The sequence below is a fragment of the Pristiophorus japonicus genome, chromosome 16 (assembly GCF_044704955.1).
Source record: "Pristiophorus japonicus isolate sPriJap1 chromosome 16, sPriJap1.hap1, whole genome shotgun sequence".
Taxonomy (NCBI): domain Eukaryota; kingdom Metazoa; phylum Chordata; class Chondrichthyes; family Pristiophoridae; genus Pristiophorus; species Pristiophorus japonicus.
The window spans coordinates 134,000,779-134,023,549 of NC_091992.1; the positions used below are offsets into that span (position 1 = coordinate 134,000,779).

The 22,771-nt window shown below is 44.4% G+C and overlaps 1 protein-coding gene across 1 annotated transcript; it reads right to left on the reverse strand.

Moving 5' to 3' along the window:
• Positions 1-1,554: 1,554 nt before the first annotated feature.
• On the reverse strand, positions 1,555-21,683 carry sult2st2 (sulfotransferase family 2, cytosolic sulfotransferase 2). The gene is made up of 6 exons (XM_070857952.1): positions 21,431-21,683; positions 14,876-15,084; positions 7,690-7,816; positions 7,004-7,098; positions 3,257-3,437; positions 1,555-2,310 (listed from the first exon to the last, which is right to left on the reverse strand). The coding sequence occupies exons 1-6, from the start codon at positions 21,570-21,572 to the stop codon at positions 2,201-2,203; spliced, it is 864 nt and encodes a 287-aa protein (XP_070714053.1). The 5' UTR covers positions 21,573-21,683; the 3' UTR covers positions 1,555-2,200.
• Positions 21,684-22,771: the final 1,088 nt, after the last annotated feature.

Consider the following 22,771-nt stretch of genomic DNA (forward strand, 5'->3'; position numbering starts at 1 on the left):
TATGGGACAATGAGGCACATAGGCTCAAATTGTGTCCAAGTAATGCAAAGCTATGTACATACACTGGAGAAATCAAACCTGTGATAGGGAGTGTGGAATTGAGGGTAGAGTACGAAGGAGCTGTGCATGAGCTATCGTTGTGGATTGTTCCAGGCAATGGCCCAACGCTGCTAGGCAGAAGCTGGTTAAGGAGGTTTTCAGGGAAAGCTAGAAACAGGCTTTGTTCTGATAAGTCAATTGTACTGCAGGACCCATGTAAATGCTTTGTGCTGAATTGTAATGTACCATTGTACGGGATTGGCTGCGTGTCACAGAAAGCGAATGTATCTGTATTGGGCAATAGGCAACCGATTGTACAAGCGTCTGAAAAATGTAAAGCCAAAGGAGCCCGCGGTAGACTCAAGGAAAGGGCGTTAGCATGCGTTGATGTGGTCAAGAAAAAGTACCCATATTCTCTCAGACACTGGTCTGAGCTCGAAACTGACCGCAAGTTGCTCAAGTCACGGTCTCTAGACAGCAAAGGGATAGACACCAAGGTTTTCCGCTACAGACCAAGCACCGGCATTCAGCAGGCCACCAACATCCACCACCGGGGTTGGAATGGCGATGCCCGCTGACTCGTCCCTGGTCAGAGGTTTTTGGAGCGAGGGGTCACCCACTACTGCTCACCACATCAGGACCTGGAATGGCCAGGATCCTGCACTATCCAATGTAAAACGCTGTGTCCCATGTGGGAACCGGTCGGCCATTCCTGAGAAAATGCAAGACGAAAGTAAGTCGTCTCAACAAAGCAAAGTTGCCTGTCCAAGAGGAGGGCACCCTACAGGGAAATCGTGTGAGTTTGTCACGCAAAGACAGGGAAATGCTTGCAAGCGGCCAACAGAGGATTCGAGTCCCTAAACGACATCACGCATGTCCAGTCTGCCCAATGCAAGCCCGAGCCCAATGGTCCTGCGTGGCGAGCAGCACGAAACACAAAGCGAGTCCGCCTAACCAGGACTTCATTGGTTCACCAGGTCCGTACGACCACGTGGCAACCCGGCGAAACCGGAAGTACGTGTGCCGCGACATCACGCATTCTTAATAAGATCCACATGCCGGTCTGAACAAGCAGGCGTCTGGCATGGCTTTGGCCAAAGAGCGGGATAGAGATTGGAGAGAAGGATAAAGTGATGAGGATACAGTGACTAAAGTGATAAGGATAAAGTGTTTCCTAAAATGACAAGGACAAAGTGGTTCTAAGTAAACCGTCTCACAGACCAGACCAGACGTTGAAGCACATACAATAAGAACATGCAAGGAAGACAGCAACATCGAAGACCAACCAACGCACACACGCCAGGACTCGACCACTTGAACCAAAGACTTTGGAAGGGAGTGATATAGTATATGCTACTTGTGTAGCCCGCTAGCAGAGGGCATAATTGTCAGAGTTCAAGTGACGTGTACATGTAATGTCTGTAGCCCACCAGCTGAGGGCACACAGGTATATAAAAGGGCTTGTAGCAGAATGTTCCGGACTCAAGTCTGAATAAATTGACAACGGTCACACAGTTTGAATTGCAGTGCTCAGGCCTCGTGGTGCATTTATTGTACATACATAAGAGGGTGTGCAGCGAAGGTTCACCAGACTGATTCCCAGGATGGCAGGACTGACATATGAAGAAAGACTGGATCGACTAAGCTTATATTCACTGGAATTTAGAAGAATGAGAGGGGATCTCACAGAAGCATATAAAATTCTGACGGGATTGGGCAGGTTAGATGCAGCAAGAATGTTCCCGATGTTGGGGAAGTCCAGAATCAGAGGTCACAGTCTAAGGATATCACAGTCTAAGGATAAGGGGTAAGCCATTTAGGACCGAGATGAGGAGAAACTTTTTCACCCAGAGAATTGTGAACCTATGGAATTTTCTACCACAGAAATTTGTTGAGGCCAGTTCGTTGGATATATTCAAAAGGGAGTTGATGTGGCTCTTACGGCTAAAGGGATCAGGGGGTATGGAGCGAAGGCAGGGGCGGGGTACTGAAGTTGTATGATCAGCCATGATCATATTGAATGGTGGTGCAGGCTCGAACGGCCTGCTCCTGCACCTATTTTCTATGTTTCTATGTTAACCATGCACTGTTAAGGATTAACACTACTGCTGTAAGTAAATGTTATCCCGAGGCCAAAGCTCTGCATTTCACCTCTCAATTTTCAGTCTTTGTAAAATGTGAAATTTAGTCCTTTCATTCTTTGGGTGTACAATGAATCAAAATGTTCAGCCTGGGCAGTGGTGAAATGGTTCTTCCAGTCTCCAGAGATACCTGTAACAGAACGATGCGGCATCTGGTTTTAAATGCTCTTTAATTCTACAAAAAAATATATACTTTGTTACATTAATCGTATGCACTTTATACAGGGCGGTTTGTTTTTCCACACATTTTTGCAATCAGAGATTTCAAATTTTAAAACAATGTTCTTTAAGTAGCTATTATTTTCCATCAGATTTTAAAGTGTTCAAATCAAATGAAAAAATCTCAGCTGGGGCAACAGTAGAGGTTGGATAAGCAAAAACGTGGCCAAGGGTCCCATCCCTGACAACACCTGGACATGCACGTCTGTGCATGTTGGGCTATAATCCCATGCAGAATAGTATGCTGACACAGACTGTCAAGGATTACACGTGCATGATGGGCGCCTGGGTGAGGTTCTGGTGTGTGTCCAGCACCAGTGGAACCATACTCCAGAAGGCGGCTGAGTAGGGAGGAAGCTGGTGACGGGAATAAACCAAAACCTGCATTACTTAAAGCAATATCTAGCTTTTTAAAAAGTGCACTTGCAGGATACATGTGCTTGAGGGAAACACGGATATATTGCTTCTCATTTGTACTTTTCAGTATTTATTTAAGACAGACCGCCTGTTGGGCGTTCTTAACAAGCTCCGAACAGCTACATCCCAGAGTAATACCGAGGGGTAGTTGCTGGTTATGTGTCAGTTTTGGGAGATAAGTGTTTGCATATTATAGTTCCAATATGTCAGACCACTTGCGTGACAGAGGTGGTTCACTTGATTTCTTCATTAATGAAAGAATTACAAATAATTCTCATTAGTGGCTGTGATTTATTGGATTACGATGGTAGGAAAGCTACTGTAGAAACAGCTTATTAAGACTAATAATCTCAGTGATCTTCCAACAGACTGTGCACCTAAAGTCATACTCATACTGTAATACATTTTCAACATGTGCACAGCAATCTTTTTCAAATTACCTTTTCTTAAGACGTTAGTTTTTGTTTGATCCAGGATCTCATTGGGAACCAGTTTGTAGTTGGACATTTTATTTTCTCTCATGTTGTTGAACTGGCTTTGGTTCACAATGACCTCAATCATATCGTCACTGAGCGGCTTTCCCAGAAATTCACTGATTTTCACCACCATTCCTTTCATATTCTGAACAGGATAAATTGGAAAAAAAATGTTGTACATGGCCAAAGCCAAAACAGAAAAACAGCTTTTAACATTTTTATTCCAGGTTTTAAAATAAATAGTCTGGAGGAACAGTATTGCTGCATAACCAAGTAAACTCAGTGACATGTCCTATTCTTTAGAACATAGAAGCAACAAGCACCTCTTATAGCTCAATGGATAACTGTACGGTCTCCTGTGGGAGAGAGACATACTGTCCCGGATAGCTGCCAGCTGTGATTCCTAGTCTATGATGAGGTTACTTGATCTTAACTGGGGTTATAGCACAGACGCAACAACTGGCTTCAAAGACCATGGACCACAGAAGGGAAAAAACAAGTTCAACTTGCTGATCACAATCTGTTGACACCCGCTAAAAAATACATGTGCAAGGACAGGATCAACTGTTGCTGCAGTACTTAGGACAGCTGAACAGTTTGCTGACACTCACCATCTAACTAACACATGAGGAATGGTCACTTGGGCAAGATACTGGAGGAATCAGATGATTATACAACCGTAACCCAGTAAGAGTCTTAGGAGAGGATGGGAGAGGATGGGAGAACGAGTGGGTGGGGAAAACATGGAAGCAGTGTTATGGTTACTGGGTTATCTATGTTCATACATGATCTCACCCAGGAGTAATGAGCTTGATGTGCAGGACAGGCAACTGGGGGGGTGGAAGAGACCAAGGTTTATTCCACTGTCAAAATGTCAATTTTGCCCCCTCCCTGTTTGGGAAAATAAAACTACTTTTGGTTTAAAAAAAATTACGGTTTTGAAAGTTGTGCAAATTACACACTTGTCCAATTAAAAAGCGACCGTACTAATATGCACAATTATCCCAACAAATTCAGTACAAAGCATGCTCACGGGTAGGGTTTTTTTCTGAGCAGGGTGTAATGGCCGAAGTTTTGAAGGTACCCAAGGAGGAGGAACTATTTACAAAGTTTGCTAGAATGGCAAGTTGGGCAGTCCGCAGTTTATTGGGAATGGGACCTAGTAAGTAGATGGTGGATCTCATGGACAAGACGAGTTTGGAGAGGCATGGGGGAAATCGAACAGAAACTAGAGAAAGATGCGGGTTGAATACGGGGACAGGGGCTGAGCATGGGGGAGGTCTGGCTTGGTGAGCAAGGGGAAGGTGTGGGGGGGAAAAAAAAAAAGAGATGAAAAGCAGATGAAGGATTAAAAAAAAAAATCTTAGTGACACAGAAATCCGCGAGTTTCTTGCACTTTTTAGAGGCAAGAGTGAATGGATTAGGAACAAGATGGTTTAAACGAGACCGGTAGAACAGTTGGTAGTTTTGGCATTGGAGAGTAAGGTCCAGTAGTGCTTGATTTTATCCAGCCAAATCTGATAATGGATGGTTAAACTAGTTGCATATCAATTACGTTCAAGTCTACACTTCTCGAACACGAGGAAGTGAAGATGGGAGTTATACCAGAGGAAAGGCTGGGATGCAAAAGATTAAAGGTTTTCTTGAGACAAGAGCATCAAAGATAGAGGTGAGGGAATGGCTGAGCAAATCGACTGCTGCAGAAGTATTGTGGTTAAGGGTTAAATGCTAGGCAGTTAGAAAGTTGAAAGTGCAGCTGAAGTGACTTGGGGAGGGAATTTTTTTTCCAGGGGTGGACACAGAAAGTATGGTTTGAAGGAGGTAGGGTGTTGGGGTTGGTGAGGGTTACAAGGAAATGGTTGGAGATGGCCTCACCTGTGATCAAGACTATGGGATTAGAGAGACCAAGGTCGAGGGGGTGGCCATAAATATGCATACAGAGTTTATATGGAGGGAACAATAAAGTTGTATTTGGCAAGGTCCTTGTTCACAAATAAACAGGCATTGTGAATGGAAATGCAGAGAAGGGCAGTGATTGTTGATCCGATGGCAGAGTCCAAGGCTGCAGTGGGAGGTGAAGTGAGCAAGATGAGGAGGAGATTGGCACGGTTAGCCCCCCAGAAGGCACCCTGGGCAGGAAGGTTTGCGTGAGAGGACGATAGGGCAGTTAGATTTGCTGTTCACAAGGAGGCAGTGAAGTGTGCCTCCAAGGGTCCTTCGGAGAATACCGAGAGGCACAATGGATAGCTGTAGGTTTAATCAAGAGGGATTTAATCCTAGAACGGCAGTAGAAGAGTAGGAAGACAGAGGCGGATGGGTTGGGGTAGGGATGAGGGGGACAAAGTACCTGAGAGTAGAACCATAGTAACGTAGGAACAGGAGTAGGTCATTTAGCCCCTTGAGCCTGTTCCGCCATTCAATTCCATGGCTGATCGGAGACCTAACTCCATATACTCCCCTTTGCCCCATATTCCTTAATACCTTTGGTTATCAGCAAAATAAATTAAAGGTGGCTTAACTGGGTAACAGAAAAGGGAAGAGACAGGAGAGAAGGCGGGGTGGGGCCAAGAGAAACATGAAAGGGTGGTAAAAGTATCGGGCTTTGGTCCAGAATGGCACCCAAAATGCAAATGGACAGAAAAGGAATTCAGGTTGCATAGCCATGGCAGAAATGAGAAGAGATGTGTCCTTGTTGTAAATAAAAATAGGGAGAAGATTATATGAAAGAATGCAACTTTGATGCTGGAGATCCTATGGTGGAGTCAGCTTGCAGCGAGCACAAACCAGTTTCCAGGTTCAGAGACATCAGAGTATCAAGTGGGTACACTGCTAGAACATTGAACAATACAAGGTGAATTGGAATACAGGGGAGGAAAAATACACCAGAGAGTGAATCAACCTGCACTGCCTTTACATAGACAGCTCAAAAGTGATAGAGGACTAGGAGCAGGATGCTTAACCGTGCTGCTCTCAGATGGAGAACTTCTGGCCTCAGACGACCAGAAATGAGAGTCTAGAAAAATAATAAATAGGAGGGAGAATCTTCTTTTTAAAAAGTCACCAGGAATCATATTATTTAAATCACTTACATCATTCAATAACAAAGGGAATGTTTTTTAAAAAATCATCTTTTTTCATCATTTAAGTTTTATGCATAATATGAACAATAATCAGATTCCTACGGTTTTACATAGTAGAGCAACCATTGAACGGGGCAATTGGAATACAGGGGAGCAAAAAAAAAGGAAGCCGAGCTTGGTCGCCATAGTAGAATGGGTTATGGGCCCACACCTCTCTCAGCAAAAAGCTGAACTCCCAACATTGAGGTGTGTGTTTGAATCCCCACTCTAAATATCACTCAAACCTGGTTACCTGAGTGGCGATCCCACTAGATTAAATACTTAATTGTGACAGCAGCATACATCACAAGATACTAGAAAACTACTTAGACCAGCCCCACTCCACAACAGCATTCAAGTTTGAAATTAGTAAACATAGAAAATAGATGCAGGAGTAGGCCATTCGGCCCTTCGAGCCTGTACCGCCATTCGATGAGTTCATGGCTGAACATGCAACTTCAGTACCCCATTCCTGATAGCTGTCAAGGGGAGTGAATGACCCAGCCTGGATGAGGGAGAGTGGTAGTAGATTACAGCAGTGAGGGACTTAAAAGAATTAGGTAACATATAAATTAAAAACAAAATCATATACCTGCAACATCTCCTCATAGCTCACAAACAGGACATTTTCATTATCCTTTAAAGCCCACCAGCTCTTTACATGGTCAAACCAGCTGCCGAAAATTACTTTAAAAGAATGTATTAAAAATAAGAGCAGTCATTAGCCAAGCAAAAACATGAAATGCTGCTTCTTTTTCCCAAAACAATTTTTTGCAATGTAATTGTTATTTCAAATTATTTGCAACTCTTTTGATGTTATGTAAAACCATCATTCAATCGACATTATAACCCATATAACATTGGCAACAGATTCTAGGGACAAAACAAACTGATTTTAAACTTGAGCTCTTGATTGGTCAAAGTGTTATAATAAATTGTAACTTCATCATCTGTGTAGCTGCATCAACAAAGCTGCTATTAAATCCATCAGATGAAAGAAGTTAGCGTATTTAAATCCTTGCCTGCTGTGGTTTTGGACAGTTCTATAAAGTGGTTTCTCCAGTCTGACTGGCAGCTCTCTAATCTTTCAGATGCTAACTTTCAGTTTTTTTTATTTCAGAAATCTAGAACACTAATATTGTTTCAAGTGAGTTTATTTAAACAAGTTTTATGTGCATGTCCAGTATGTGTATGAAATGAAATTGTCAATTTGACCCTTCTCCAGGTTAGACATCATTGGAGCAACAATTTTAAATTTAGTACAACAGTTCGTATTACCATTTCCTTCCAGGAACCTCTGCATAAACTCCTCGAACGTGCCCGGGTTATCCAAGAAGATGGCAATGCCGTGATAATAAAAGGAAGAAACAAGCACATCCTTTGGATTTCGAACTACATATATGACCTGCAAAATAAATCCAAAATATCAAAAGAAAAATGTGTATTTTGTTTTAAGAAAACTTTAAATGTAAGAATAAAAGCTCTCAAGCAGTGATAAGACCATGCAATGTCTGATCCATCCCCAAAATCCAGCGCGCGTTTGCATGCAGGACAACTCTACTTTCAAGCTCTCACTATCAAGCTGTTTTGCTTTGCACAGTCACCAATGCAAAAGCATTAACCTGTGTTCCTGAGGTATACCTTGGCCATTTCACTTAATAGCTGGTTTTATAAACAGAAGATAGATTATCCCTCCTACTTTCTCCCTTCCTTTCCAGGAGGTATGATTCAATTGTGGTCAATCTCCAGGTTTTAGGATCCCCAAAATCGTACCACAGCATGGTGTGATATTGTAATGTTGGCAATGTCACATCATTCAACCCAATCCAACTGTATGTTATGCAGGGGAAACAAACTGATGCAAGGGTAGAATCCACATAAACAGAGACGAAATATTGAACAATGTCCTGGTCAGCCAGCTCAATGGCATGCATATTGGGGTTAATATCTGGCCTGTATATTCTGGTCAGGAAGATAATTCAATCTGCCATATGCATAGTGAAAATATTAATAACTGCTGTAATTTCCATGTGTTGGATAATGTAGCTTTTCATATCTAGGATTCATACATTATATAATAGAATGAAATAAACTGAATTTTTCACCTTGGAAAGCTTACATAGTTGGAAAAGTCAATGGTAATTAAGGCTAAAATGGGGGCCACTCCTTTCCTGAGTTTAAAATAGAGACAGACAAACAGCATATTTGCAGTTTTGTTTTGTTTGGAATTAGTCACCACAAGAGACTCTTTGGAAACATTGCCACTAAAATGCACATCAACTTGGTAGCTCTACTGGAAGTTAAACCATTTCATTTAAAAACAATTTAAGTGTATGTCAGCCAATGCAGAAATTACTTCCCAGATGTGTGTTATCAGCATTCGACCTCCCGAATCCGGCAACCTTGGGACGAGCTGGTTTTCAGGTTTTTCCGGACTTCGGAACCTGGAAACACTCGAGCCCAGGTTGCGATATTTCCGGTTTTTGGACGTCATCTTGTAGTTCTTCTCCCCACAGACCTTGTAATTCTCGCTTCTTCGCAACGAATGGTAAACCTCCCTCTCTTGTTTTTGCAACGCAGTATGCCTGTACTCTGTAACTGTACTTAATGTGAGCTTCCCGACCTGTATCTTTTGCTACCATCCTTAAACTTGAAAAGGAATGTACAGTACTCAAATCATAGGCAGTCCTCGGAATCGAGGAGGACTTACTTCCACTCCTAAAGTGAGTTCTTTGATGGCTGAACGTTACAGATGGGACAGACATTCGTCGAGGGAACGGGTCAGTGGGGTTGGTTTGCGGCGCGCTCCTTCCGCTTCCTGCGCTTGGCCTCTTCGTGCTCTTTGCACTGAGTCCCGGATGGACTTTCTCCACCTTGGGCGGTCTGCGGCCAGGGTCTTCCAGGTGTCATTTGTGATGTCGCACTTTACCAGGGAGGCTTTGAGAGTGTCCTTATAACGTTTCCGCTGTTCTCCTTTGGCTCGTTTTCCATGAAGGAGCTCCACATAAAGTATTTGCTTAGGGAGTTTCGTATCTGGCATGCGAACTATGTGGCCTGCCCAGCGAAGCTGATCGAGTGTGGTCAGTGCTTCAATACTGGGGATGTTAGCCTGGTCGAGGACACTGATGTTGGTGCGCCTGTCCTCCCAGGGGATTTGCAGGATCTTGCGGAGACATCGTTGGTGATATATCTCCAGCGACTTGGTGTCTTCTATACATCGTCCATACAGGAGGGCGGGTATTACTACAGCCCTGTAGACCATGAGTTGTGGTAGTAGATTTGAGGGCTTGGTCTTCAAACACTCTTTTCCTCAGACTGCCGAAGGCTGCACTGGCACACTGGAGGCGATGTTGAATCTCCGCATCAATGTCTGCCCCTGTTGACAAGAGGCTCCCGAGATATGGGAAATGGTCCATGTTGTCCAGGACCGCGCAGTGGATCTTGATGATTGGAGGGCAGTGCTGTGCGGGGCTGACAGGCTGGTGGAGGACCTTTGTCTTACGGATGTTGTTAAGCGCAAGGCCTATGCTTTCATATGCCTCAGTGAAAACATTGACTATATCCTGGAGTTCAGCCTCAGAATGTGCACAGACGCAGGCGTCATCCGCATACTGCAGCTCAACGACAGAGGTTGGGGTGATCTTAGATCTGGCCTGGAGGTGGCGTAGGTTAAACAGCTTCCCACTGGTTCTGTAATTTAGTTCCACTCCAGCGGGGAGCTTGTTGATTGTGAGGTGGAACATGGTGGCGAGGAAGATTGGGAAGAGGGTTGCAGCGATGACGCAGCCCTGTTTGATCCCGGTCCGGACGTGGATTGGGTCTGTAATGGATCCGGTGGGAAGGATCATAGCATGCATGTCATCGTGAAGCAGGCGAAGGATGGTGACAAACTTTTGGGGGGCATCCGAAACGGAGGACGATGCTCCATAGACCCCAATGATTGACAGTATCAAAGGCCTTTGTAAGATCGAAAAAGGCTATGTATAAAGGCTGGCACTGCTCCCTACATTTTTCCAGCAACTGTCGCGCTGCAAAGATCATGTCTGTTGTGCCCCGTAGGGGACGAAATCCGCATTGTGATTCCGGGAGGAGCTCCTCGGCCACAGGGAGAACTTTCCCAGTGGCTAATAGCAGGGAGGTTCCCCTGTAGTTGCCGCAGTCGGACTTATCCCCCTTTTTAAAAATGGTCAAAATCATTGCATCTCTCAGATCTCCCGGCATGCTCTTCTCCTTCCAGATGAGAGAGATGAGGTCATGTATCCGCGCCAACAGCGCCTCTCCGCCATACTTTAGCGCCTCAGCAGGGATTCTATCCGCACCCGTAGCCTTGTTATTATTGAGCTGTTTTATGGCTTTGCCTACCTCGTGCAACGTTGGAGTTTCACCGAGTTGGTGGCGGGTCGCATGCTGCGGGATGGAGTCGAGAAAACTCGAATCAAAGGCAGAGTCTCGATTGAGGAGATCTTCAAAGTGCTCCTTCCAACGGGCCCTGACAGCTTCGGTGTCCTTGATGAGTGTTTCCCCGTTCTTGGCCAGGAGTGGGGTGGGGCCTTGGGAGTTTGGACTGTAGGTGGCCTTGACTGCAGCGAAGAATCTTCGCATATCGTGGCTGTCGGCCAGTTGTTGTATCTCTTGTGCTTTCTCCATCCACCACCTGTTCTTTAGGTCCCAGGTTTTTAGATGGACCTGAGCCTGGAGCTGTTTGTAATGTTGTTTTGCCGTCTGTAATGTTGTTTTGCAGCTCCCGAGTTGGGTTGTTGCTTGAGGCTCAGAAATGCTTTGCGCTTGCGATCTATTAGTTCTTCGATGTTTTCTGGTTGAGTGACCAAGTGTCTCTTCACAGGCACTGGTTATAGAGGCCTGGAGGGCAGACCAAGCACTATGGGGATTCAGCATCTCAGGGTCATCAAGGCACACCAGATTGGCTGCGAGGCGCTGGCTGTATAGGGCTCTCTTAGCTGGGTCTCTAAGTGCCCCAGCATTAACTTTTTTGCGGAACTGCTTCTGCTGCCCCCTCTGCTTTGGGGCAATGTTAACGATGGATCGGATTAGGCGGTGGTCCATTCAGCAGTCGTCAGCTCCTGTCATGGCGCAGGTGATGCCTCAAAGCATGAAATATAATAACGGTTTTTATTTGTAAAACAGTTATGAAATACAGTAAAAACAGTAAATGAAAGCTTTTGTGTGTTAAACAGAGTGAAAATAAACAGGTACAGTTACAATTGGTTGGAGGTTGTGCTTGAGGTAGAGGGCTCAGCTATGTGTGGGGCTGATGGGCCAGCAATAGCATTATCAAATGTGGAAATTACTGGTGTAGTTGCACGCTGTAGGTCTTGGGCCTTCTGTTGCGACCTCTTTTGAAAGATATTTAATATTGTTGATTGTTTAAATAATTTGGGCTTTTCTTTCACTAATCTTTCCCGAATTCTGTAGACCTGCAGTATTTCTTCTTCACTTATGAAGCTTCATTGCTCTAAGGCGTAAATTAATTCTTGACAAAGATTGATTGCTTTGTCAATCGGCACTTTTTCGACTTGATCACAGGCATCATCATCCTCACTGCTTTCATCCTTTGCTTCTAGCTGCAAAACCTTCTGCATGATTTCTTCATCTGTCACGGCATGCACAATGGGAGCATCGTTGTCTATGTCCATGACTTCTGCGACATCATCCTCATTCAATTCCTGCACAGCTTCACAAGTCAGCCCTCTTGCATAATCTAAAAGTTGAGCAATCATTGCTTTCTCCTTGTACACATGAAAGCCTTGAAAGTCCTGAGGAGCATCATCCTCAGCAAACATAGTTGATGGCCAGATGTTATGCCAAGCATTGATCAAGGTGTCTGCAGTTACCAAGTTCCATGTATCCGCAGCTGTCCATATGGCGTCCTTGATAGAGAAAGCTTTTGAGAATGCTATTATTCCCATGCCGGTGTTCACAGCATGAAGCTAACACTTCATAAATACGTTTTTGTAGTGACACTTCATCGATCTCAAAATTCCTTGGTCCATTGGCTGTATCAGTGATGTAACTTTTGGAGGCAAGTAGATTCCATGGACATTATCCTTTACCAGAAGCTCAGCATCAGGATGTGCTGAGCAATTGTCTAGCAGCAAGTATATCTTGCAGTTTTCCTCAAGGCCAGCTTTCGTGCAATGAGCAAGCGCCTGAGGGACAAAATTCTTCTCAAACCAGTTCAGAAAGATTACCCTTGTTACCCATGCTTTCTTATTGGCACAATAATGCCCTGGCAATACTCTCAAACCCTTGAAACATCTTGGACGCTGGCTTCTGCCAATGACCATAAGCTTACACATACGTGTCCCAACCACATTTGCAGCAGCAAGCACAGTCAACCTATCCTTGGCGTCTTTTACATCTGCTGGCTGCGTTTCTTCTGCTGCTGCTAATGTCTTTCGCGGTATGTAGCGCCAAAACAGTGCTGTCTTGTCTGCATTGTACATGTGCTCAGGTGAAAGGTTTTCATCAGCAATTAGTTTGATGAACTCATCAATATAATGTTCAGCTGCCTCATGATCGCTGAGGCTTTCTCACCACATACTTTCAGTTGCCTGATGCCATAACGTGCCTGTTATATTTGGCTAGCCAACCAGAAGAGTACTCGCATGGAGTTTCAATCCCCAATTATGCATGGAATATTTTAGCTTGTTAAATCACCACTGGGCCAGACAAAGGAACCTTTTCACTTCGCCTCTGTTGTCACCATTCCAACACTGCTCGATCCAAATCACATTTCGGCTTATGCATAGTTTTTCTCTTACTCATTTCCTATGAACATCACTTTCCGCATAAAACTTCACGAGCTGTTCTTTCTGTTTTCTAATATCATAGATGGTAGAGAGTCGAATACCATACTCCTCACTCAATCTTCTCACTGAAGCACCTCTATCTAATCTCTGAAGTAACAACTTTCTTGGCAATTGAAAGTGAACTAGGCTTCCTCTTTCCTTTATCTGAACTCATTGGGGTACAGGTACCTGTATCCGTTGTCATTGCAAACATGTCAAAAAGGCTAACACAAATTCACAATTTTTACCTGTGCAGATCTTTAAAAATCGGGAAAAACACCACAGTAATGGAGTCAGGTTGGGTGGGGTCTGATCATGGGGTGTAGGTGGGTCAGCTGGAGTAGCCCTATAATGTTTAATGCCACTAAATTTTTTTTTTTTAAATGCTGAATTTAAAAGTGCATGTACAGTACAGGTGCAGGTAGTATTTTTTATTACAGGTAAGTGTACAGGTGTGCAAACTTAAAATCGTGGTGAGGTCGGGTCAGCTCCACTCAGAGTCGTGGGGCATGGCGATCCAATCGCGCGGTTGCTACTTTGGGGAGCTGCAGTATGCTGTGCAGTTAGTTCTGGCTGGGGACTTGCGGGCGGGAGCTTGGTTGATTCTGGCCGAAGGGTCTGTGTGCTGTGCAGAGTTGATTCTGGCCGAAGGGTCTGTGTGCTGTGCAGAGTTGCTGCGGACCCAGGAGCAGCGGTGCGGTGACTGTAAAGACCTGGCCTGGAACAGGTAGGATTGGCGTTTTTATTCTTGCAATGTTACTAACTGTTCAGCAGTTGGATTTCATTTTATGAGTTTTCACTAGGGCCTGGCTGGCGGCGGAAACGGTTTGACAGGGTGTCTGGATTCCGGAACATTTTACGGAACTCTGGATTTTGGAGGTCAAACCTGTAATAACAAAATCCCTACAGGAATATTTACCAGAATTACTGTAGCATGGATATCTCTGGCGAAAGGACAAGGATTCCAATATGGATACCTTTCATCATAACTGTTGCTTTAAAAAAAATATAAACTTGAAAGCACCCCCCCTCCACTCAGTGGATAGCAAGCATGCACACTGCCTGGTATGGTACTGAGTCACAAAGACCAGGAAGACCCCACTTTGATGAACAGTCTTTACGGTCAGCTGATCTCGAAGTTGATGGCAGTTGAAGCACTCAAACCACTGGGCAAGGAAGAGGAGAAACGACTAGAGTCTTACTCGAGTGCTATTCACCTCTCCTGGAAAATACACGTGGATATCAGATGAGGACAGGATCTGACTTCACTGTAATGTACCATCTTTGTTAAATAGCCTGACATCATTACAACAGTGACTACTGCACTCCAAAAGTACTTAATTGGTTGGAAAGTGTTTTGAGACATCCGGTGGTCGTGAAAGATGCTATATAAGTGTAAGTCTTTTTTTCTTTCAATGTTTAAAGAAAAAACTTGCATTTATATAGCGTCTTTCACGACCTGAGGACAACCCAAAGTGCTTGACAGCCAATGTTCATAAGTGAAATATAGGTTCATAAGTGAAGAACTGACATAGACGAGGAGCTGGCTCACACTGAAGATAACAGTCTTCAGGGAAAGATTTAAAAAACACACACAAAACTAAGAAAACTTAGTAAAATGTGTACTCTGATCTCTAAATACTGAAGTAATTTACTTTTGCTTTTGATGTGTAGAAGGATTTTGGCATCAGATGGTACAGCATGTGTGTTGTAATGAGCCGAGGTGATGGTTTGTTCTCCAGTGTCAATTGAGCTGTTGTCTGTTCCAACCATGGTACCCGATCCCAGTTTGGAATTGTCAGCACTGGTGTCAGATCTCCATTGCTGTAAATTATGGGGAGAATTTCTTGCATCCATGTAGTACCTATTCACAAAAATCAGAGAAATATTACATGCCTATAAGTATCTTCCTGGTGGTTTTAAAAATTATTTGAAGATAAACTAGACAGCAAATTTGTTCAGGTAAAGCTTATTGTTTTTTTAAAAAAAGAAAGTGATGTACGAGTGCAAGAGAGAAAAAGGCAGTTTGTAACTACACACCTGTTGTCGCATTTCTCTATTCTATAAACTTCAGAAAGCACATTAGGTTGAGTGAGCAACAGAATTTCCTTCCTCGCAATTTGAATTTTTTTTTAAAATTGAGTTTTGAAGCAAACAGCCACTCATTATCATTTGTGTTATGTTGACATTTAGAAAAGGCTGTAATTATCTCCTGGGTTTTGTAGATAGACAGAAGTTAAAGATTTCTAATTATCAATAGCTGTCAGAGAGAAAAAGACCCGGATTGGCTCGGATTTTGTGGCCAGCGGCGAATGAACGGCACTTACGGTTCGTTACATTTACAGCTGCCCATAGAATTGTTGTGGTCTTTTGAGCAGCAACCTACCATCATCGGGGGTCTGGTAGTGTGTGGATATTTGTCCTCTACAGGGAATCTGGGACATGTATGAACAGAGCAAGCAACAGCGTGTCTCTTCAACCAATCAGATTGAAGAATCATTACTGATGCATGCAGAGTCTGAACCAGTAAGTGTAGGTTAGACTATTTAATTCAATGTAAAATGATGTACAGAAAGTGAAATAAAGAGGGAAAGAAAGATGGAATGAGAGATGGATGAGAGACAGAAAGTAATTTAATTTAAAAAAAATCTCCAACAATAACTAAAGTCTGAAAGAATGAGACTCCACACTTGTAAAAGTAAATTTTCAGTGCCAGAGAGGTTTTGGTAATAATTAAGACTTATCACACTATTACAAATGCATGTACATTTGAATGGACAAGCCCCAACTTTTTCAGGTGTTTAGTGGATACATATCACAACGTCATGTGTTTGAATGCCAAGTCTCTCGGTGAGGTACCAGCGTAGCAAAGCTTGTGGAGGAGTAGGGCAATATCGGACAACAACTAACTTCCCGAGTTCCATGTTTAACTACACATGTGCAGATGCTGGAAATTGCTGTCCGATTTACTCCTCAATATAATCTCAGTTATTCCTACTGCAAAATCCGGGACAATGCTTTGTCATCATAATTTGAGTTCTTTAACAAAAATCAAAATGAATTGAGTTTTGAATGATCTAATCATGTGATTTGTTGATCGTTAGCAATCAAAATGTTTATAATATCTTACATCTGTGAATCAGAGATATGCATCCAAGAACCACTGCTGCCAGACATAGGATCGCCCATCCGTGGCTTCCAGGCCCATGCCCTGTCTCTTCTATTCCCTTGGGAATCCACCAATGAGCCAAATCTTACATTCTACCACAGTTCTGCCAATCCTCACATTACCCCTCCATAGCAATGCCAAATCAAAAGATAACCCTAACCCCAATCCCATGCTGCCAAACCCCAGCTGTCCTACCCAAGGTAGAGTGTACATGTGTTACAGGTTACTGCACAAGATAAGAGTTCATGGGATTGGGGGGTAATATATTAGCATGGATTGAGGATTGGCTAACTAACAGAAAGCAGAGTCTCAGGATAAATGGGTAATTTTCAGGTTGCCAAATTGTAACTAGTGGGGTGCCACAGGGATCAGTGCTGGGGCCTTAACTATTTAAAATGTATATTAATGACTTGGTGGAATGTAGCCAAATTTGCTGATGATACAAAGATAGGTGGGAAAGCAAGTTGTGAGGAGGACAAAGGGATATAGACAGGTTAAGTGAGTGGACAAAAATTTGGCAGATGGAGCATAATGTGGGAAAATGTGAGATTATCCACTTTGGTAGGAAAAATAAAAAAGCAAAATTATTTAAATGGGGAGAGATTACAACATGCGGTGGTATGGAGGGATCTGTGGATCCTTGTAGATGAAACACAAAACATTAGCATGCAGGTACAGCAAGTAATTAGGAAGGCAAATGAAATGTTGGCCTTTATTGCAAGGGGAGAAAGAGAGTATAAAAATAGGGAAGTCCAGCAAACAATTGTACCTGGAAGACCATACTGGAGTACTGCGTACAGGTTTAGACTCCTTATTTAAGGAAGGATATACTTTCACTTGAGGCAGTTCAGAGAAGGTTCATGAGCTTGATATTTGAGATGAAGAGGTTGTCACATGAAGAAAGGTTGAGCAGGTTGGGCCTATACGCAATGGAGTTTAGAAGACTTAGAGGTGATCTTATTGAAAACGTATAAGATTCTGAGGGGGCTTGACAGGGCAGATGCAGAGAGAATGTTTCCCCTCGTGGGGGATTCTAGAATTAAGGAGCACAGTTTCAGAATAAGGGGTCACCTATTTAAAACGGAAATGAGGAGGCATTTCTTCTCTCAGAGTGTTGTGAATCTTTGGAATTCTCTACCTCAGAGGGCTGTGGAGGCTGGGTCATTGAATGTATTTAAGGTGGAGATAGACAGATTTTTGAAAGATAAGGGAGTCAAGGGTTATGGGGAGAGGCGGGGAAGTGGAGTTGAGGCCAGGATCAGATCAGCCATGATCTTATTGAATGGCGGAGCAGGCTCGAGGGGCCAAATAGAAACATAGAAGAAACATAGAAATCTACAGCGCAGATGGAGGCCATTTCGGCCCATCATGTCCACGCCGGCTGATAAAGAGCCACACGACCCTTGGTCAGCAGCCCTGAAGGTTACATATAAACCTATGAACAATGAAGGAAAGGTAAAGGGCATCGAGCCCAACCGGTCCGCCCCACACTACTGCGACACCCCATGCAACATTTTACACTCCACCCAAACGGGAGCCATGTGATTTCCCGGGAGAGGCAAAAACCAGATAAAAACCCAGGTCAATTGGGGAAAAAATATCTGGGAAAATTCCTCTCTGACCCATCCAGGCGTTCGAAACTAGTCCAGGAGATCACCCAGGCCATATTTGATTCCCTGCAGTACTGACCATCGTATCTGGCGTCTCCTCTGTTCCAAAGAGAACCCAGCCTATCCAATCTGTCCCCATTTCAGGCAGCATCCTTGTAAATCTCCTCTGCACCCTCTCCAGTGCAATCACGTCTTTCCTATAATACGGCGACCAGAACTGCCTACTCCTGCTCCTATTTCTTGTGTTAGTGAATGAGTGAGCGAAAATGTGTTCAATAACTTCAACAATAGAAAACATCTTTTCCTCGTGTTGATGTTCGTTCATTTTTCAAAAAAGCAGTTGGATTTTGAAGTCAAATAATGATCTCACCCGTTTTGTTAATCACCGACACCATGAGACAGGCATTCTAATTGCCAACACATGTGAAAGAGCAAGAGAACACACGCACACGTTAGATAGTGTTATTCTAATTTACATACATCGAATGTACAGCACAGAAATGGGCCATTCGGCCCAACTGGTCCATGCCGATGCTTATGCTCCACACGAGCCTCCTCCCACCCTTCCTCTTCTCACTGTGAATGTTTAAAAATGTATAGGGACATTGAAGTTGAGAACGTGGGAATTGTATAGGGACAGTATAAGCTAACAAAGAATTCATGGAGGAATAGCCATGACATCTCAGACTCGAGACTGCGAAATGTTACAACACTAACACATATTGAAACAAAATCCACAGCTTGCAGAAAAACCTCAAGGTCTTATTAAATCATGTTATTAACCTGAAACATTAACAGAAGGTCTTTGTTTAAAATCAGACCATACTTAGGTCGGCTTATGAGTGAACAAAGGGAAAGAGGGATCAAAAGAGATAGGCTGAACTAGGATGTCACTCTAGCCCTATCTTGTTATCTTTTGCCGAAAATGTATAACCGTCGTCCCTTTACAATGTAACGTCACTTTGTCCGTAGGAAATGGGTGCGATCTATCAGAGTTGCATTCCTTCTGTCTGATAAGGTCCCCGATCGAGATTTGCTTTTTAAATAAAAGCTTGCTTTGTTTAAAGCACAAACGGTATTCGTTTCAGTAATTTTGCTGAACCAGATTGAGAGAAAAGAATCTACATTTACATTACCACATCCTTCTATTCCTTTCTCCCTCATGTGCTTATCTAGCTTCCCCTTAAATGCATCTGTGCTATTTGCCTCAACCACTCCCTGTGGTAGCAAGTTCTCCATTCTCATCCCTTCCTTCATAAAGAAGTTACTCTTAAAATTCTTTTTTTAATCCCTGTTAACTACCAATTTGGTCTTCCGTTCAGCATTTCGCGGGGTCTGTGCCGCGATGGTGCAGCCTAGCACTCCACTTCTGTGCCACGGCACCCCACATCCCCGGGGGCGTAATGGAGGCCCCTCGTCCCACTGCAGAGCTTGCAGCACGCCCTGCCCTTTTTCCGAAAGTGTAGGCCTTGTGCTCGCGCCGCGATACGCTGCAACAATCGCATGCTTACCGCCCTAATCCAGCCTCCGAGAGGAAGTGGAGCGCCCGACATTGCACATCACTTCCTCTCAGGGGTGGCTTCCCCAATTTCGCAGCTAGGACGTGACATCCGCGCCGGGTGCAGGAAGTCCTCCCAAATGGGGCGATCCCCAATTTCGCCCCTATGGTTCCTAGTTTTGGACTCCCCACAAGTAGAAACATTTTCTTTGTTTACCCCACAAAACCTGTTCATAATTTTAAAGACCTCTATCAGATCAGCCCTCAGCCTTTTATTTGCTAGAGAAAAGAGCCCCAGCAAACTCTAAATGAGTTATAAATTTTTGTCACAACTTACGAGGAGGTTTAAAAATGAGCATGCCTAGCAATGAGTAGGATAAAGGTTAATTTTAAACGGAAACAGCATTTTAAATAATGGAGTTTATGGAGCGATTTGCAGCAGTGCGTTCAGGCGCTAAAAAGTCTCCGATAACGCCATCGCCATGCGTGCACCAGCCCGAGGCATGGTGTGCGGCGCGAATGGCACAACACTCCCCAAACTTCCGGGACAATTTGCCCGGAGGCGCAACGAGGTTATCGCCCTTCCCCTGGGCAACAACCTCGTTGAAAGGGATAGACAAGATAGAGGCAGAGAGGTTGTTTCCACTGGTCGGGGAGACTAGAACTAGGGGGCACAGCCTCAAAGTATGGGGGAGTCAATTTAAAACCGAGTTGAGAAGGAATTTCTTCTCCTAGAGGGTTGTGAATCTGTGGAATTCTCTGCCCAAGGAAGCAGTTGAGGCTAGCTCATTGAATGTATTCAAATCATAGATAGATTTTTAACCAATATGGGAATTAAGGGTTACGGGGAGCGGGCGGGTAAGTGGAACTGAGTCCACGGCCAGATCAGCCATGATCTTGTTGAATGGCGGAGCAGGCTCGAGGGGCTACATGACGTACTCCTGTTCCTAATTCTTATGTTATGTTCTTGTGCATCATTAGTGCCCCTGCGCAGAGGCGCTAATGGGGCTATAAAAAGGGCAATTTTGCCACCTAAATTTCCAGTACTTATGAAAACAATGTCAATCAACATTTATACCCATTTCCTGATTGTGAACTGGGATTTTAAAGGGCATAAATACTTTGCAAAAAAAAAAACCCCAACAAATCCTTCATTGCATGCCATTATAAGTTAAAAGAACTGACGCAACAACAGCTGAATTAGACTGACCTTCACATGCATCATTGTAAAATTCCTACCATAGGTTTTCAGGAAGCTCCCCGGTGCATTATTTTATTTTAATTACAGACAAGGATTGCTGAGAGATAGCTGGAGATGGCCCCCTTCACCCTCCCAGACCCACCTGATTTAGGGTGTACACACACCTATTATTCCAAGTTAAGAACAGGGCAAGCGTTCAACACTGGATTCCGGATCTCAAACAATGTTATAAAGTGGGTCAAACAAAGGGTCGCAATTTCCTCACGGGAGCGGCAAGGTCTTGAACGGAAAACTTCCAGTACTGATGAAAACAACGTCAATCAACATTTTTACCCGTCTCCTAGGAAACGGGAAAGCTGAAATAAGCCCCGAAGAAGAATCTCCGGCAATAACTCCAGCCTGAAATTGGTAGTATAATGAATAAAACAGGCTGCAATTGGTGCCGGGCCAAAAGGTACGAGTATTCAAACGGCAGGAAAGCGGAGAAAGTCCGCGCAATGTGTCCTTTGCTTCCCTTTTTTTCCCTCACACAATTCGCCGCAAGACTTTAACCGGGTTTTCGGGACTTGTCAGCAACGCGCGACTGCCCCCCCCCCCCAAAAAAGGGGTTTACTTCCGAATTTGCGCTTCAGAATTGTACCGAAACCGATAAACGGGGGGGGGGGGGGGAAATAAAGTTAACGATTGCTTATTGGAAATAGTCATTCCCCACCCCCACCCTCAGAGACCCACCTGATTTGGGGTAAGTGACAATGAAAACATCGTCGTCCCGGACCTGGAATTCCTCCCGGGCGTACCTCACGCTTTCTTCCGAGTGGACATGGGCGGGTAGCAACAAGCCCTCGTAGACCAGGTACAGTTTCGAATCACTCATTTTATATTAAATATATATATATAGAGAGATTTTCTGAGGAGACTTGCGGTCCAGCTTGTTCCGTTCGCGCCCTGACAGCTCGGAACAGCCAGCCCAGCGCCTGCAACTGTCCGTCGCCGGCCTCAGCGCGCAAGCGCAAGCGCGTTCCCGCCAACTGCGCGCTGCGCGCTGTGCGCAAGCCCCCTTGTGTTTTTTTTTTGGGGGGGGGGGGCCGCTCGGGTTCAAGCGACGGCCACTCGCCCGATCTTCGGGCACCCCTGTGCGGAGGGGAGCGGGTGGGTGGGTCCGAGGGCCTCCTCGTAGGACTGCCCCTGGGCGCGGCCAAGGGGTGCCATCAGCCGGTCCAGGCAGCGGGCGGTTGAGGGGGTCGTTCAAGCCGACTGCCTGCCTCTCTTCCGCTCTTACATCCGGCCGGTCCAGGGTGTCCCTGGAGATGGAGCACGCGGTGTCCACCGGTACGCTCGCGGCCTTCCGCGAGAGGTGGGCGCCGGAGGGACTGGAGTGCATCGTCACGCCCGGCAACCAAATTTTAATTTGATTTTACGTTTTTTAAGTTTAATTTGTTTTAATTGCCGGTGCTTTTAGTGTCCCCCTTCCCTTTTATAGGGGGCACTGGGGAAAATTGTGATTTTAGTGCCCAAAAAAAAACCAAAAAAAGAAAAACACAAAAAAACAAAAAAAAGGGGGAAAAAAAAGGGCCTTGTAAATGTCTGGAGTGTCACCCAGGTCGGGTGGCACCGTTTAATGTTTTATGTTTTTGCAGGTGAACTCCAAAAAGAGTTTCAAGCGACGGTCGCCGCGATGTAAGTAATGTGGTAGAGACAAAAAAATATATATATATATAATAGAAAGATTTGCGTTAATACAGCACCTTTCACCACCTCAGGACGCGCCAAGGCGCTTTACAGCCACTTTTATTTTTGTGAAGTGTGGTCAACTGTTGGAATGAGGGGAAGCTAATGTGCGCACAGCAAGATCCCACAAGCAGCAATGTGATGATAACCAGATAATTTGTTTTTTTGGTGATCTTGATTGAGGGATACATATTGGCTGGCCCCAGAAAAATTGGCTAGGCGAACTAAACAAGGCTTTTGCTTTGCTCCAGAAAAGAGAAGGCTGAGAGGTGAGGGAGAGTGTTTCCAATTGAGGGAGACCCAGAACTAGGTGCCATAAATATAAGATTAATAAATAGGGAATTT